Source organism: Pristiophorus japonicus, chromosome 4 (genome assembly GCF_044704955.1).
Source record: "Pristiophorus japonicus isolate sPriJap1 chromosome 4, sPriJap1.hap1, whole genome shotgun sequence".
NCBI classification, from domain to species: Eukaryota; Metazoa; Chordata; class Chondrichthyes; family Pristiophoridae; genus Pristiophorus; species Pristiophorus japonicus.
Genome location: NC_091980.1, coordinates 306,164,625 through 306,183,311, shown reverse-complemented (window position 1 = coordinate 306,183,311; position 18,687 = coordinate 306,164,625). Strand labels below are relative to the sequence as shown.

Here is an 18,687-nt window from a genome sequence, read left to right as displayed (position 1 = left end):
AGGAGATTCATTGCTCTAATAAAAATTTTCGTCAGTAAAATATAAGATATAAAATGCACTTACTGTTAACATGGTTTACGTAATACATATGAATGACAAACTTACATTCAATGCAGGAGATTCATTGTTATAATAAATATTTGCATGCATCAGTAATGCAAATATAAAAAGTAAAATGCAACTTACTCTTGCTGCCGCGACCAAGCTATTCCAGCGTTTTTGGCACTGGTTGTCTTCTCTTTTCCCTCCTAGCTAGCTCAACTGAAAGCAGTGATTGAACCTGGCTGGACCATCCTGTTCTGCATGGTTTTGTACCGCTTTTGCTATACAATACTACTGTCAAAAACAATTGCTGGACTGAATGTGTATAACGTATAGGGCTATGTTTAAATAGTTCAAAGGTAGAATGTCATTAAATCCGTAGGTGTGTATAACGTATAGGGCTATGTTTAAATAGTTCAAAGGTAGAATGTCATTAAATCCGTAGGCTATTAATTATTATTTGCAATATTTTAAACAAGTTAATGCTCCATTCAAATAGTGGACAGAAAATTGTCGTACGTATATCTGTGAAAGAAAGAAAGAATTTGCATTTCTATAGTACCTTTCATAACCTTAGGATGTCCCAAAGCGCTTTACAGGCAGTGAAGTACTTTTTGAAGTGTAGTCACTATTGTAATGAAGGAAACCTGGCTGCTAATTTGCACACAGCAAAGTCCCACAGACGGCAATGAAATATAAATGATCAGATAATCTGTTTTTTTAGGGATCGACATTGGCTAGAACACCAGGAAAAACTCCCCTACTCTTCTCCGAATAGTGCCATGGGATTTTTATGTCCACCTGAGAGGGCAGACAGAGCCTCAGTTTAATATCTCATGAAAGAGGGCACCTCCGGCATCTAAGATTAAAGAAGCGAAAGTGATCTGTTGTGCACATAATTTGCAGTGAACATCAGAACATAATAATTAGGAGCAGGAGTAGACCTTTCAGCCCTCGAGCCAGCTATTCAGCTAGATCATGGCTGATCTTCTACCTCAACTCCACTTTCCTGCACTATCCCTATTTCCCTTCATTCCTTAATATTCAAAGATCTATCGATTTCTGTCTTAAATATACTCAACAACTGAGCCTCTACAGCCCTCTGGGGTAGAGAATTCCAAAGATTCACCACCCTCTGAGTGAAGAAATTTCTCATCCGTTCCAAATGGCCAACCATAGTACTCGGTAAAATAATGGGACTAAAGGTGAACAAGTACCCTGGACCTGATTTCTTGCGTGAAAACATAGAAATTAGGTGCAGGAACAGGCCATTCGGCCCTTTGAGCCTGCACTGCCATTCAATAAGATCATGATTGATCATTCAACCTCAGTACCCCTTTCCTGCTTTCTCTCCATACCCCTTAATCCCTTTGGCCGTAAGAGCCATATCTAACACCCTTTTGAATATATCTAACGAACTGGCCTCAAGAACTTTCTCAACAACTGGCCTCAACAACTTTCTGCGGTAGAGAATTCCACAGGTTAACCACTCTCTGAGTGAAGAAGTTTCTCCTCATCTCGGTCCTAAATAGCTTGCCCCTTATTCTTAGACTGTGACCCTTGGTTCTGGAGCTCCCCAGCAACGGGAACATTCTTCCTGCCTCTAGAATTTTATTTGTTTCTATCAGTTCATTCTTTTAAACTTCAGTGGATACAAGCCCAGTTGATCCAGTCTCTCCTCATATGTCAGTCCTGCCATCCCAGAAATCAATCTGGTGAACCTTCACTGTACTCCCTCAATAGCAAGAATGTCCTTCCTCAGATTAGGGGACCAAAACTGAACACAGTATTCCAGGTGTGGCCTCTCCAAGGCTCTGTATAACTGTAGTAAGATCTCTCTGCTCCTATACTCAAATCCTCTAGCTATGAAGGCCAACATGCCATTTGCCACCTTCACCGCCTGCTGTACCTGCATGCCAAACTTCAGTGACTGATGTACCATGACACCCAGGTCTCGTTGCACCTCCCCTTTTCCTAATCTGTCACCATCCAGATAATATTCTGTCTTCCTGTTTTTTTCCACCCAAGTGGATAACCTCACATTATACTGCATCTGCCATGCATTTGCCCACTCACCTAACCTGTCCAAGTCACCCTGTAGTCTCTTAGCATCCTCCTCACAGTTCACACCGCCATCCAGCTTAGTGTCATCTGCAAACTTGGAGATATTACATTCAATTCCTTCATCTAAATCATTGATGTATATTGTAAATAGCTGGGGTCCCAGCACTGAACCCTGCGGCACCCCATTGGTCACTGCCTGCCATTCTGAAAAGGACCCGTTTATTCCAACTCCCTGCTTCCTGTCTGCCAAACAGTTCTCTATCCACATCGATACATTATCCCCAATACCATGTGCTTTAATTTTGCACACCAATCTCTTGTGTGGGACCTTGTCAAAAGCCTTTTGAAAGTCCAAATACACCACATTCACTTGTCCCACTCTACTAGTTACATTCTCAAAAAATTCTAGAAGATTTGTGAAGCAATGCTGACTTAGACCGATCCTGTCACTGCTTTCCAAATGCGCTGCTATTTCATCTTTAATAATTGATTCCAACATTTTCCCCACCACCGACGTCAAACTAACCGGTCTATAATTCCCCGTTTTCCCTCTTCTCTCCTTTTTTTTTTAAAAGGTGGTGTTACATTAGCTTCCCTCCAGTCCAGAGGAACTGATCCAGAGTCAATGGACTGTTAGAAAATGATCACCAATGCATCCACTATTTCTAGGGCCACTTCCTTAAGTACTCTGGGATGCAGACTATCAGGCCCTGGGGATTTATCGGCCTTCAATCCCATCAATTTCCCTGACACAATTTCCTGACTAATAAGGATTTCCTTCAGTTCCTTCTTTTCGCTAGACCCTCGAACCCCCTAGTATTTCCGCAAGGTTATTTGTGTCTTCCTTGGGGTCCTAAACGAAGTGACTGCAGAGATAGTGGATGCATTGGTTGTACTCTACCAAACTTCCCTGGATTCTGTGGAGGTCCCAGCAGATAGGAAAATTGCAAATGTAACGCCCCTATTTTAAAAAAAAAAGGAGGCAGAAGAAAGCAGGAAACTATAGACCAGTTAGCCTAACATCTGTCGTTGGGAAAATGCTGGAGTCCATTATTAAGGAAGCAGTAGCAGGACATTTGGAAAAGCATAATTCAATCAACCAGAATCAGCACAGTTTTATAAAAGGGAAATCATGTTTGACAAATTTGCTGGGATTCTTTGAGGATGTAACGAGTAGGGTGGATAAAGGGGAACCAGTGGATGTGGTGTATTTTGATTTCCAGAAGGCATTCAATAAGGTGCCACATAAAAGGTTACTGCACAATATAAAAGTTCACGGGGTTGGGGGGTAATATATTAGCATCGATTAAGAATTGGCTAACTAACAGAAAACAGAGTTGCGATAAACGGGTTTTTCCCAGTTGGCAAACAGCAATGAGTGGGGTGCCGCAGGGATCGGTGCTGGGGCCTCAACTATTTACAATTTATATTAATTACTTGGATGAAGGGACAGAGTGTAATGTAGCCAAGTTTGCTGATGATGCAAAGATGGGTGGGAAAGCAAATTGTGAGGAGGACACAAAAAATCTGCAAAAGGGTATAGACAGGCTAAGTGGGCAAAAATTTGACAGATGGAGTATAATGTAGGAAAATGTGAAGTTATCCACTTTGGTAGAAAAAATATAAAAGCAAATTATAATTTAAATGGAGAAAAATTGCAAAGTGCTTCAGTACAGAGGGACCTGTGAGTTCTTGTGCATGAAACACAAAAAGTTAGTATGCAGGTACAGCAAGTAATGAGGAAAGCGAATGGAATGTTGGCCTTTATTGTAAGGGTGATAAAGTATAAAAGTAGAGAAGTCGTGCTACAATTGTACAGGGTATTGGTGAGGCCACGGAGTACTGCGTACAGTTTTGGTCTTCATATTTAAGGAAGGATATACTTGCATTGGAGGCTGTTCAGAGAATGTTCACTCGGTTAATTACGGAGATGAGGGGGTTGACTTATGAAGATAGGTTGAGTAGGTTTGGATGATACTCATTGGAGTTCAGAAGAATGAGAGGTGATCTTATTGAAACTTATAAGATAACGAGGGGGCTTGACAAGGTGGATGCAGAGAGAATTTTTTCACTTATAGGGAAAAACTAAAACTAAGGGGCATAGTCTCAGAATAAGGGGCCGCCCATTTAAAACTGAGGTGAGGAGGAATTTCTTCTGAGGGTTGTAAATCTGTGGAACTCTTTGCCCCAGAGAGCTGTGGAGGCTGGGTCATTGAATATATTTAACACGGAGATGGACAGATTTTTGAGCGATACGGGAATAAAGGGTTATTGGGAGCGGGCAGAGAAGTAGAGCTGAGTCCATGATCAGATCAGCCATGATCTTATTAAATGGCGGAGCAGGCCTGAGGGGCCAAATGGCCTACTCCTGCTCCTATTTCTTGTGTTCTTATGACCCCTTATTTGGAGACTGTGACCCCTGGTTCTAGACTCCCCAGCCAGGGGAAACATCCTCCCTGCATCTACCCTGTCAAGCCCTGTAATAATTTTGTATGTTTCAATGAGATCACCTCTCATTCATCTAAACTCTGGAGAATATAGGCCTAGTCTCCTCACTCTCTCCTGATAGGACAATCCTCCTGATCCCAGGAATCAGTTTGGTGAACCTTCGTAGCATTCCCTCTATGGCAAGCATTTCCTTCCTTGGGTAAGGAGACCAAAATTGTACACAATACTCCAGGTATGGTCTCACCAGGGCCCTATATAATTGCACTAAGATATCTTTACTCTTGTACTCAAATCCTCTTGTAATAAAGACCAATATACCATTTGCTTTCTTAATTGCTTGCTGTACCTGCATGTTAACTTTCAGTGATTTGTGAACAAAGACACCCAGGTCCCTCTGAACACCAACATGTCCCAATCTCTTTACCATTTTAAAAAATACTTTCTTTCCATTTTTCCTACCAAAATGGATAACTTCATATTTCTCCACATTGTATTTCAATTGCCATGTTCTTGCCCATTCACTTAGCCTGCCTATATCCCCTTGAAGTCTCTTTGCATCCTCACAACTTACAGTCCCACCTAGCTTTGTATCATCAGCTACCTGGATATATTACATTTGGTCCCCTCATCCAAATCATTGATATAGATTGTGAATAGCTGAGGCCCAAGCACTGATCCTTGCAGTACCCCACTAGTTACAATCTGCCAACCCTAAAATGACACGTTTATTCCTACTCTCTGAATTTCTGTCGGTTAATTAATCCTCAATCCATGCAAGTATATTATCTCCAATCCCATAAGCCATCATTTTGTTTGGCGCCTTGTCGAATGCCTTCTGAAAATCCAAATACACCACATCTACTGGTTTCCCCTTATCTATTCTGCTAGTTACAACCTCAAAAAACTCCACCAGATTTGTCAAAAATGATTTTCCTTTCATAAATCCATGTTGACTCTGCCCAATCCTATTATTATTTTCTAGTGCCCTGCCACGTCCTTAATGGATTCTCGCAATTTTCCTACCACCAATGCCAGGCTAACTGGTCTGTCATTCCCCGTTTTCTCACTCGCTCCTTTCTTAAATAGTGGATTTGCTATCTTCCAATCCACGAGAACTGTTCCAGAATGTATGGAATTTTGGAAGATGACAACCAATGCATCCACTATTTCTACGGCCACCTCTTTCAAAACTCTAGGATGTAGACCATTAGATCCAGGGGATTTATCGTCTTTCAGTCCCATTAATTCCACTATTTCTGGGAGGTTTTTTGCATTTTCCATGAAGACAGACTCAAAGTATTTATTTAATTTCTCTGCCATGTCCTTATTCCCCATTATAATTTCTCCTTTCTCAGCCTCTAATGGACCCATATTTACTTTTGTTAATGTTTTCCTTTTTATATACCTATGAAAGCTTTTACCGTCTGTTTTTATGTCTCTCGCTAGTTTACTCTCACATTCAATTTTCCATTTCATGATCAATTTCTTGGTCCTCCTTTGATGAATCCTAAAATCTTTTTGGCAACATTATAAGCCTCTTTCTTTGATCTAATACTATCTGTAACTTCTCTTGTTAGCCACGGTTGGACCACTTTTTCTGTAGGATTTTTGTGCCTTAAAGGAATGTATATGTGTTGTAAATTATGTATTCTTTATATGCTAGCCATTACTCGTCTACCTTTTAATGTAGTTTCCCAACCTACCTTAGCCAACTCGCCCCTCATACCTACGTAGTTTGTTTTGTTTAGATTTAAGACCCTAGTTTCGGATTTAACTAAATCACTTTGAAACTGAATATAAAATTCTATCTTCCCTAAAGGTCCCTTTACAACCCTTTTTCATTGCACAATACTATATCTAAAATAGCCTGCTCCTTGGTTGGTTCCTCAACATACTGATTTAGAAAGCTATCTTGTATACATTCCATGAATTCGCCCTCCACACTATTGCTGCAAATTTGGTTTGCCCAGTCTATATGTTTATTAAAGTCCCCCATGATTACCGCCTTACCCTTTTTATATGCGCCTCTAATTTCCTCTATCCTACATTACAACGACATTTTGAGGGCCTATAAAGAACTCCCATCAATGTTTTCTGCCCCTTGCTTAGCTCCACCCAAACTGATTCTACTTCTTGATTTTCGGAGCTAAGCTCCTTTCTCACTTTATTATCAGTGCTACCCCTCCTCTTTTTCCAATTTGCCTATCTCTTCTAAAGATGAACTATCCTGGAATATTTAACTCCAATCTTCGTCACTTTGCAACCATGTCTCCGTAATGGCTATTGGCTCTATCTATTACTTTCTATCTGCGCTATTAATTCATCTATTTTGTTGCGAATGCTTCGCGCATTCAGATATAGTGCCTTTAGTTTTGCCTTTTTTCTATTTTTCCCTGATGTCACCTTAGTCACTCATGCCCTAATACCTTAGATACTCTCTGTCCCTTCCTGACCCACTCAGCTTATTTTTACCCAAAACTCTGCTCTGCTCCAGAGTTTTGATATTTCTCCTGCTTTTAAATGTACTCTTTACTGAATCCTCCAACCCCCGCTTTCATTAGTTTAAAGCCCTATCTACTGCCCTAAGTTATTCAGCTCGTCAGGACACTGATTCCAGCTGGTTTAAGTGGTGCCTGTCCCAATGGAACAGTTCCCTCCTTTCCCAATAATGGTGCCAGTGCCCCTTGAAGCAAAACCCCTACCTCCCACACCACTCTTTTAGCCACGCATTTAACCTACTAACCTGCTTATTACTATGTCATACTCCTATGCGTGACTCAGTAACAATTCAGAGATTATTACCTTTGAGGTTCCGCTTTTTAATTTGGACCCCAACTCCTCAAACTCTCAGCAGAACCTCATTCCTAGTTCTACCTCTGTCGTTGGCTACTACTTCGACCACGACAACTGGATCCTCCCTTTCTCACTTCAAGTCTTTTCCAGACGCGAAGAGTTGTTTTAATCCTGGCACTGGGCAGGCAAAGAACCGTTGGAACTCCCAGTTGCGGCTGAAGAGAACAGTATCTATCCCTCTGACTATACTGTCCCCTACCACAACTACATTCCCTTTCTCTTCCCGCCCCCCCACACTTGAATGGTCTCCAGCACCATGGAGGAGGAGGAGAGAGAGTGGGAGAGTTCCAACTGTCGAAGGAGATGGAGAGAGTGGAGAACACCAGTTCCAACTGTCGGAGGAGATGGAGAGTGGAGAGCACTAGTTCCAACTGTCGCGAGAGAGAGTGTGCAAGATAATCAGCTGATCATACCCTTCATTTAATGTTCGACTGGAAAAATAAATGACAGCTGTGACAGTTAATATATCCATAATAATTTTGCAGTGTTTTTTTTCTGTTCATCTGCACTGTGTAAGAGAGATGCAGAGGATGATCCTGCAATCCAGAATTAATCTTTTCAAATTCTAGCTCCTATGTCTGATTTCCCTCATCTGTGCCCAAATAGCAGAGGCACTGATTGGCTTCAGTTGTCCAGGTTAGCAAGAGAAAAGTCAGCCAGGGTTCCCTTTCCTAATCCCCATCCAGTAATGCCTGCTGTAAGTGGGCGTGTATAGGCTAGGGCTCGGCTATGATGTTTCCTTCAGTCGAATAGTCTGCTGACGCAAGCCTTACACGTGAGCAACAGCCACTTGTGGTATCCATTGGAGGGCGACTGGTGCCTGCGGAACCATACTGAACTGAGAAGTCAGTGCCTGGGGCGGGAGAGAAAATTGGAGGTTAAAAAGTAAAACAAGCTATTAGTTAGATATTACAGTTTTGTTAAAATTTTAAGAATTGTTTGTGGGAAGTAACTAAATCTTTTTTGTGTATGTGGCTCAGTGGGTAGTACTCTCGCCTCTGAGTCAGAAGGTTGTGGGTTCAAGTCCCACTCCAGAGACTTGAGCATAAAAAAGTGAGGCTGACACTTCAGTGCCGTACTGAGGGAGAGCTGCACTGTTGGAGGCGCCGTCTTTCGGATGAGGCATTAAACCAAGTCTGCTCTCAGGTGGACGTAAAAGATCCCACGGCACTATTTTGAAGAAGTGCAGGGGAGTTATCCCCCGTCTACTGGCTAATATTTATCCCTCAATCAACATCACTAAAACAGATTATCTCGTCATTGTCGCATTGGTGTTTGTGGAAGTTTGCTGTGTGCAAATTGGCTGCTGCGTTTCCCACATTACAGCATTGACTACACTTCAAAAAAATGTTTTACTTCTTTGGCTGTAAAGCGCTTTGGACGTCTGGTGATCATGAAAGGCGCTGTATAAATACAAGTCTTCCAATACATTTTAGATGGAGCATATTGTATGAATTTTTCAGTACCTGGAATTGCAGTTATTAATTGTAATTAATACCTGATCAGATAGATTTGCCACATTTTATTTCTATGCTCAGGGTGTTTTACTACGTTAAAGGAGCTATATAAATGTAAGTTGTTGTTAGTAAACTCCTCTATTCTGCTTTTCATATCAGCAGAAAATAAACTGGGATGAGTTAGCTGCCAAAAGCATCGAAGCTCCATTTAAACCGGTTATCAGAGATGAGTTGGATGTTAGCAATTTTGCTGAAGAGTTCACGGAAATGGACCCTACATACTCGCCTGCTGCGTTGCCTCAGAACTCCGATAGGATCTTTCAGGTGAGCTTTGTTGGAACAGTGTTGCAGCTTTTAAATTAGATTTTTTGGAGGACATTTGGCCTGCCACTTTCAAAAACTTTTTGGAAAAACTTAAGAAAAATAAACATTGTTTTCAAACTGTTCTTTTGTCCAACTTCATAGATCAAAGTTTAATCCACAGGTTTGCTAAATGGTCAATCAACCCTTCAGCTGCTGCAAGTGGTAGGAACAGACTTCAGTAACCAAAGGGCAAGTAAGAGCCTAAAATCATGAGAAAAGATACAAATGAGTCGGCACTTGTGCCCAATACACAACTGAATGTTTATTGGTTATGACCCTGGCTTAGTGACCATTGCAAGTTAAGATCATTCTTTTCTCACACATCCAATCCTGGCAATGCCCATGTTGTTAAACAGTTGTGCTTTTCATGCCTTTTCATTCCCTTCCCTCCTCTCTCCTCTTACCTCCTCTTTCCCCTTCCCCTCTCCTCCCCTCTCCCTCTCCTCTCTCCACTTCCCTCCCCTCTCCCTCCCCTCTCCCTCTCCTCTCTCCACTTCTCTCCCCTCTCCCTCTCCTCTCTCCACTTCCCTCCCCTCTCCCTCTCCTCTCTCCACTTCCCTCCCCTCTCCCTCTCCTCTCTCCACTTCCCTCCCCTCTCCCTCTCCTCTCTCCACTTCCCTCCCCTCTCCCTCTCCTCTCTCCACTTCCCTCCCCTCTCCCTCTCCTCTCTCCACTTCCCTCCCCTCTCCCTCTCCTCTCTCCACTTCCCTCCCCTCTCCCTCTCCTCTCTCCACTTCCCTCCCCTCTCCCTCTCCTCTCTCCACTTCCCTCCCCTCTCCCTCTCCTCTCTCCACTTCCCTCCCCTCTCCCTCTCCTCTCTCCACTTCCCTCCCCTCTCCCTCTCCCCTCTCCACTTCCCTCCCCTCTCCCTCTCCTCTCTCCACTTCCCTCATACCTGCTCTCCTTACCTAAGAAAGGATATACTTGCCATGGAGGGAGTGCAGCTAAGATTCACCAGATTGATTCCTGGGATGGCAGGACTCTCTTATGAGGAGAGATAGGGTCAACTAGGCCTGTATTCACTAGAGTAGGAAGAATGAGAGGGTATCTCATTGAAACGTATAAAATTCTGACCGGGTTGGACAAACTCAATGCGGGGAGGGTGTTTCCCCTGGCTGGGAAGTTAGAACAAGGAGTCACAGTCTCAGGATACATAACATAAGAACATAACATAAGAATTAGGAACAGGAGTAGGCCATCTAGCCCCTTGAGCTTGCTCCGCCATTCAAAAAGATCATGGCTGATCTGGCTGTGGACTCAGCTCCACTTACCCGCCTCAACTGCTTCCTTGGGCAGTGAATTCCACAGATTCACAACCCTCTGGGAGAAGAAATTCCTTCTCAACTCGGTTTTAAATTGGCTCCCCTGTATTTTGAGGCTGTGCCCCCTAGTTCTAGTCTCCCCGACCAGTGGAAACAACCTCTCTGCCTCTATCTTGTCTATCCCTTTCATTATTTTAAATGTTTCTATAAGATCACCCCTCATCCTTCTGAACTCCAACGAGTAAAGACCCAGTCTACTCAATCTATCATCATAAGGTAATCCCCTCATCTCCGGAATCAGCCTAGTGAATCGTCTCTGTACCCCGTCCAAGGCTAGTATATCCTTCCTTGAGTAAGGTGACCAAAACTGCACGCAGTACTCCATGTGCGGCCTCACCAATACCCTGTACAGTTGCAACAGGACCTCCCTGCTTTTGTAATCCATCCCTCTTGCAATGAAGGCCAACATTCCATTCGACTTCCTGATTACCTGCTGCACCTGCAAACTAATTTTTGGGGATTCATGCACAAGGACCCCCAGGTCCCTCTGCACTGCAGCATGTTGTAATTTCTCCCCATTCAAATAATATTCCCTTTTACTGTTTTTTTTTTTCCCCCAAGGTGGATGATCTCACACTTTCCGACATTGTATTCCATCTGCCAAACCTTAGCCCATTCGCTTAACCTATCTAAATCTCTTTGCAGCCCCTCTGTGTCCTCTACACAACCCGCTTTCCCACTAATCTTTGCGTCATCTGCAAATTTTGTTACACTACACTCTGTCCCCTCTTCCAGGTCACCTATGTATATTGTAAACAGTTATGGTCCCAGCACCGATCCCTGTGGCACACCACTAACCACCGATTTCCAACCCGAAAAGGACCCATTTATCCCGACTCTCTGCTTTTTGTTAGCCAGCCAATTCTCGATCCATGCTAATACATTTCCTCTGACTCCGCGTACCTTTATCTTCTGCAGTAACCTTTTGTGTGGCACCTTATCGAATGCCTTTTGGAAATCTAAATGCACCACATCCATCGGTATACCTCTATCCACCACGCTCGTTATATCCTCAAAGAATTCCAGTAAATTAGTTAAACATGATTTCCCCTTCATGAATCCATGTTGCGTCTGCTTGATTGCACTATTCCTATCCAGATGTCCCGCTATTTCTTCCTTAATGATAGCTTCAAGCATTTTCCCCACTACTAAGTAGGAAATTTAGGACCAAGATGAGGAGAAATTTTTTTCACTGAGGGTGGTGAACCTGTGGAATTCTCTACCACAGAAGGCTGTAGAGGCCAAGTCACTGAATATATTTAAGAAGAAGATAAATAGATTTCTTGACACAAAAGGCATGAAGGAGTATGGGGAAAAGGCAGGAGAAAATATGGTGTTGAAATAGAGGATCAGCCATGATCATATTGAATGACGGTGCAGGCTTGAAGGGCCGAATGGCCTACTCTTGCTCCTATTTTCTATGTTTTCTATACTCTCTCCCTTCTCTTTCCTCCTACTCTCTCTCTTCCCCGTCCCCCCTCTCCTCCCCTTCTTTCTCCCCCTCACCCTTCAAAGTTCTATATTTGTTTCCCATGTGATACTTTTAATTCATTCTCGTCTTAAATTGCTCTCTCCAGACCTAGCCTAACTTTGGAAGGATGGAATCGTAATTGTGCTGCTGGTTGTTTTTCCACAGTTAATATGAACTTGCCATGAAATTTTTATAAGCTCACCGTTGTGGTTTAGTAAATTCCCAGTGACAACAATTAGCAAATGAGATACTGCAAGAAATTTTAAAAACAGATATACTGCTCGTAGAATTATTTGAAAGGGGGATTGAAGCACCAGAAGTTTAATTAAAAAGCATAGATAGATAAAAAGTTGTTATTTCACCGCTCTTGCAGGTGGTATCTTGAAATGTGATCAAACCCGTGGAGGTAAAATGATAACAATGTTTAGCGCTGTTGACGACAAAGCTTCCTGTGAACATCAGTATTAAATTCTGGTCTGACGTATTTACACCCAGAAAGTGGGTTTAACCTTGGGTTTTGACCTTGTTTGTGGGTGTAAAGCTGGCAGTGCGATAATTACCCAGCAAGTTTATGCCAAATTCATTCTGATGTGGGGGAGCTTCAGCTGGTGGTGTATGGGTGCTGGAAACAGTTTTAGAAGTGGATGAGCAAAAATGCTTGACTTTTTGCGGAACAATATTATGGGGGACTCATTTTGAAAGATGAATCATGCAGTTCAACCTACTTCTATCATTTCATTTCACTAAAATGGAAGATGGTTTAGTCTGTACTTAGTCAGCAATTGATAGTCTCAAGCTGTCCCTCTGTGGACAGTTTTTGATTTTATAGATGTTTTGTAAAGCTCAAGCATTTTTTGGTCCCAGGGATGGGAAAAACCTCACTTGTGCCCATTATTTTTTTACATATGGGCATAGGGACCATGATACTTTTGTGTCATCAGCAAATTTCAATAAGTTTGTCAACCAGTGAGAAGGGACTGTAATAGAATTCAGCAGAAAATAGGCTCATGGAATGGGCAGGCAGATACAATGCAGTGTGAGGCGGTACATTTTGGAAGGAAAAGCAATGAATAGGAGTATAAACTCAAAGGAAAGATGTTGAAGAATGTGGATGAGGAGAGAAATGAAGAGCTTCAAATACATAATTTGCACATAGTGCAGGTAGATAAAACCATTTATTTAAAAAAAAGCCTGTAGAGGTTTATAAATCTGGGCCTAGAGCATAAGAGCAAAGAGATAATAAATTTGTATAAGTCAATGATTAGGCCACACTCAGAACACCATCAGCAGTTTTGGCTGTCCCTTTATAGAAAAGACATTAAAGCCATAGATCCATCAGGCTGATACCTCCTGGATGAGAAACTATAGTTATCAGAAGAGACTTTGAGAGGCTGGAACTATCTCCATTGAAGCAGAGAAGGTTAAGAAGAGATTTAATAGAGATTTTAAATTTTATTCTCGTGGGCAACAGTTACAAGGCCACATTTATTGCCTATGCCTTGTCGACATTCTTAAACCGCTGTTGATGCTAGGTTCAAAATTATGAATGTATTCACGATTCAACCCATCAAAGCCTATTATCTCTGATGAGGGGTCTTCAATTTAAAATGATAATTAAGAGAGAAGGAAGAGAAATTAGGAGACATTTCTTTGTGCAGAGGGTTATTAGAGCTTTGCCAGAGAGAGATAAGTAGGGACTTATGAGAAAAGTGGATAAACACTTTGAAGACAAGGAAGATACAAGGCCATGGGGAAGGAGCCAGGGTAGTGGGCTAGGTTTTGTATTGCTCTAGCAAAGAGCTGGCACAGACATGACTGGCCAAATCGCCTCCTTATTGTGCTGTAAACTTTATGTAAGATTCAGAATAAAGAAATATCTTTTTGTATTCTCTTGACAGGGCTACTCTTTCATTGCTCCCTCCATTCTCTTCAAACGTAACGCTGTGATGACTGATCCCATTCAGCTTCATATGGGAGTGGATCGTCCTGGCAGTACTGCTATCGCACGCAGTGCTATGATGAAGGTATTTATCATGTTAAGTGCATGCCTTTGTGAGCTTATTATTGTATGTCACCATTTTAATGAAACGAACAACACTTAGACATCACTTTTTTGTCAGTTTAGTTTCTGCAAGACTGTTAGTAATACAAATGAGGTGATAACGCTGGACACCTCCAGTTTATAATGCATCCTGTTTTAAAAATATCTGTACTCAGATTTAAGTTAATACTTTTTTAATTCCTCCTCTTTTCCCCCCCATCCCCAACCCCCGGCCCCCAAAATAGGATTCCCCATTTTATCAACACTATGATCTGGATCTAAAAGACAGTCCACTTGGTGAAGGAAGTTTCTCTATCTGTAGGAGGTGTCGGAATAAGAAAACTGGGCAGGACTTTGCCGTGAAAATTGTCAGCAAAAGGTAATGCCAAACCATGATTGGTCCTTATCCAGTATTCTGGGCCCTAGTGAAATTAATTCACACAATTTTATATTCTATTCGTCCAGATTCATTTTTTTTTGTGATTAAAAGCTAAAACAGCTATAACCAAATATTAGACTTATTCTATTTCTATTCAAAGCTGTATGGGCAGGAAGAATGTTAAAAATATGTTTGTGTAATTATATACAATTAGGGCATTGAATTGGCTTGATTTGTCCCTTATTCTCATACCACCACCCAGATGTGAGATGATAACAATTGCAAAAGAAGCAGATTGGGCCTGTACTCTCTGGAGTTGAGAAGAATGAGAGGTGATCTCATTGGAAGATATAAGATTCTGAGAGATATTGACACGGTAGATGCTGAGAGGCTGTTTCCCCTGGATAGAGTGTCTAGAACTAGGGGGCATAGTCTCAGGATAAGGGGTCGGCCATTTAAGACTGAGATGAGGAGGAATTTCTTCAGAGAGGGATGTGTATCTTTGGAATTCTCTGCCCCAGAGACCTGTGGATGCTGAGTAGTTGAGTATATTCAAGGCTGATATTGATAAGTTTATGGACTCTAGGGGAATCGAAGCATATGGGGATTGGGCAGGAAAATGAATTTGAATGGCGGAGTAGGCTCGAAGGGCCGTATGACCTACTCCTGATGATAATTCTTATGTTCTTCAGTGGTGGCAATACAAATTTCCACTTGGAGATTTGCACCATGTTTTGGACATTTAATTGAAATCTAAAATAGATGTTTGCTATTGAATCAAAGCCAGTACTCTATTAATTTCTTACCATTTATTGCAACATTGTTTTATGAAGGTTCTTACTCATTCTCTTTGAACTAAAAAAAATTCTGTCAGCTAGCAGAAGTGGGAGTGTTGGAAATAGAGAAGATAAATGTTTGCCAATACTCTTGCTCAATGCCTAAAATACTGTGTGAGAATTCCTAATTTGAGACCTAGTGTACTTGACAAGTTATTTCATAGAATTATAGAAATATACAGCACACAAGGATGCCATTGCGGCCCATCGTGTCTGTGCTGGCCAAAAAAGAGCTACCCAGCCTAATCAAATTTTCCAGCTCTTGGTCCGTAGCCTTGTCGGTTACGTCACTTGAAGCATTTTTTAATGTGATGCGGGTTTCTGCCTCTGCCACCCTTTCAGGCAGTGAGTTCCAGACCCCCACCACCCTCTGGGTGAAAAAAGTTCTTCTCTACTCCCCTCTAATCCATCTACCAATTAATTTAAATCTATGTCCCCTGGTTATTGACTTCTCTTGGAAATAGGTTCTTCCTATCTACTCTATCTAGGACCCTCATAATTTTATACACCTCAATTAAATCTCCCCTCAGCCTCCTTTGTACCAAAGAAAACAACCCCAGCCTAACCAGTCTTTCCTCATAGCTAAAATTCTCCAGTCCAGGCAACATCCTCGTAAATCTCCTCTGTACCCTCTCTAGTGCAATCACATTTTTCTTGTAATGTGGTGACCAGAACTATACACAATACTCTAGCTGTGGCCTAACTAGTGTTTTATACAGTTCAACCATAACCTCCCAGCTCTTGTATTCTATGCCTCGGCTAATAAAAGAAAGTATCTCGTATACCTTCATAACCACCTTTTCTACCTGTCCTGCTACTTTCAAGGATCTGTGGACACGCACTCCAGGGTCCCTCTGTTCCTCTGCACCTCTCGGTATCCTATCATTTATTGTGTATTCCCTTGCCTTGTTATCCCTCCCCAAATGCATTACCTCACACTTCTCCGGATTGAATTCCATTTGCCACTTTTCTGCCCACCTGACCTACATTGATATCTTCCTGCATTCTACAGCTTTCTTCCTCACTATCATCCACACGGACAATTTTCGTGTCATCTGCAAACTTCTGAATCATGTCCCCTACATTGAAGTAATTTGTATTTGTATTTTTCATTCTGTAAAAGTTCATTAAACTCTAAAGACTGCAAAAGAGATGAATATTCTAGAATGGATTAAGTGTATACACTGAGACATCACTTTACCACTTTTCTCTCCATTTATAAGAGGAGCCAAAAAAAATCCACTAAATGAATTGCCTTCCTCTGTCCCGTTATGGCATCACTATCACCAGCCATCAGGAAGTCTTAAAGCAATGTTCTCCATTATTCTCCAGCCCCACTGGCATCTGCTAAACTCTCACTCCTTATAGTGCCACACACAGGTTGACAAAACAGATGTTCTAGACTGTTGAATGTAGTTCAGTTAACAGAATGATTATCCTTAGTGTGCCCCTAGTTGAGTGTTGTACCCACAGATCTGAAAATGAACTATAAATTGTACATGACATTTTAACCATAGGTTCCTTTGAGCGCACTTACTTTTCTTATCGAGAAGCAATAGGACTTGAGAAAGCATAATTATAATAACTGGAACCATGGAAACTGAAACTGGGCTGAGTATCCCGGTAGGATAGGAGTTAACACGTATCTTTAAACGGTGGTATATGCAGATTGGTGGCCATTCCACCTTGGTTTCAATATTAAGCAATTTAAAAAGAACTTTTCTAACCTGGAAGTATGAGTGTCTCTATTTGCTCACCAGCCTATATTCCAGTCTGTTCATAAAATGTTACTTTGTTTTATTCCTCTTTACAGAATGGAAGCTAACACTCAAAGGGAGATAGCAGCTTTGAAACTGTGTGAAGGGCACCCTAACATTGTAAAACTGCATGATGTTTATCATGACCAGGTATGCTACAAAAGATTGCCTTGGCAATCTAGCATTAAGAGACTCTCTCAAGTGCACTTTGGGCTTCCAGCAATAGTATATTCTCATTCTGTTAACCTTGTGGGAGTCATCTGATGGTAAACGGTCAACAATGATCAACTAACTTGAGAATCACGATGCCATTAATGTTGCATTCAGGCTACAACAATACAGGTTTCACCAAATACTGTGGAGGTAGTGGCACTATAAATGTTTCAGCTGAAGGGGGAGCACGCCGTCATTTCTAGCTTCTGAGAAAGTGTTGCATTTTCGGGGGTTCCATCTTTCAGATGAGACATTAAACCAAGGTCCCGTTTGCCTCCCGTGTTGGATGTAAAAGATCACATGGCACTATCTGAAGGACCGTTGACTTCTCCCAGTGTCCTGGCCAACATTTATTCCTCAACCAATACTAAGCAAAACTGATGAACTGATTATTTATGTTACTGCTGTCTGTGAGACCTTGTCTGCATTTCCCTACAAAGCAACAGAGACAGCATTTCAAAAGTAATTCATTGGCTGTGAAGTGCATTGAAAGATCTTGGGGACGTGAAAGGTGCTATCTAAATACAAGTTCATTTTCTTTTTGAGCTGTTGAAGGGTCGAGGCCGATATTGTCCAATGGCCACTTGCCCCCAACGCCAGATTGAGGAACATATACCGCAAACCACCACCACCCTGCCCCGTCTTCCCTGCCCCAATGTGCCAAAGCCAAAACTTTGACTTAATTACCTGCTTCCTGAGGGCAAAATAGGCTTCCCATTCCCAGCTGTCAAATTCCTTCTCACCAGTTTTACCTCCCCTCCATGAGCCACTTTCTCCCCATACACTCAGCCACTCCATCTACCTGTTCTCCACCACTGCTTCCTTCCACATCTCTTTCCGATTTGGCCCTCTGCTTCCCCATTTCCCAAGGCACAAATCCATTTAACCTCCTCTCCTGGCTTAAATTCTCATTCGTCCACCTCTATCTCCCATTCCAGGCTCCGCTCCTCCCTGCTGGTAACATTTTCGATCACAACCCACCTGCTGACTGCCAGTCCCTTCCTCTGCAGTTCCTCTTCAAAGACTACCCCATACCTGCTTTATATCTCTTTTTACTGGAAACCCCCTCCCCCAATGGTATTTTCTATTTGCAGCACGTTCCCCCAGCTGAACTTTCATTGACAAACCCCACCTCTTGCACTTTGAGCTTTTCCCAGGCAGTGACGCAATTCATTAAACGGCATTCCCTCCAGTGCCCTTCTCTTTTTTTCTGTTCTCCCTCCACTCTTCTTTTCCCTCCCCTCTAACCCCAGCCTCTCCTTTACCCCTCCCTCCTCTTCCTCCCTTTCCTCTTTCCTTTCTTTCCTGCTACTTGTGTCAGCTATGGCTCAATGTGTAGCTCACTTGCCTCTGAGTAAAAAGGCTCTGGGTTCAATTCCTACTCCAGGGACTTGAGCGCATAAATCTAGGCTGACCAGTGCAATGCTGAGGGAGTGCTGCA

The 18,687-nt window shown here is 42.2% G+C and overlaps 1 protein-coding gene across 3 annotated transcripts in view; it reads left to right on the top strand.

Annotated features, from left to right (window-relative positions):
* rps6ka5 (ribosomal protein S6 kinase, polypeptide 5) overlaps window positions 1-18,687 on the top strand; it is a 292,840-nt gene that overhangs the window by 247,777 nt on the left and 26,376 nt on the right. For 2 of the 3 annotated variants that reach the window (XM_070879669.1, XM_070879671.1), the window contains 4 exons: window positions 9,024-9,188; window positions 13,919-14,044; window positions 14,307-14,440; window positions 17,090-17,183. In XM_070879669.1, coding sequence (XP_070735770.1) covers window positions 9,024-9,188; window positions 13,919-14,044; window positions 14,307-14,440; window positions 17,090-17,183 — 519 coding nt within the window. The remainder of the gene's footprint in view (window positions 1-9,023; window positions 9,189-13,918; window positions 14,045-14,306; window positions 14,441-17,089; window positions 17,184-18,687) is intronic. The other variant, XM_070879670.1, reaches the window with a different exon arrangement.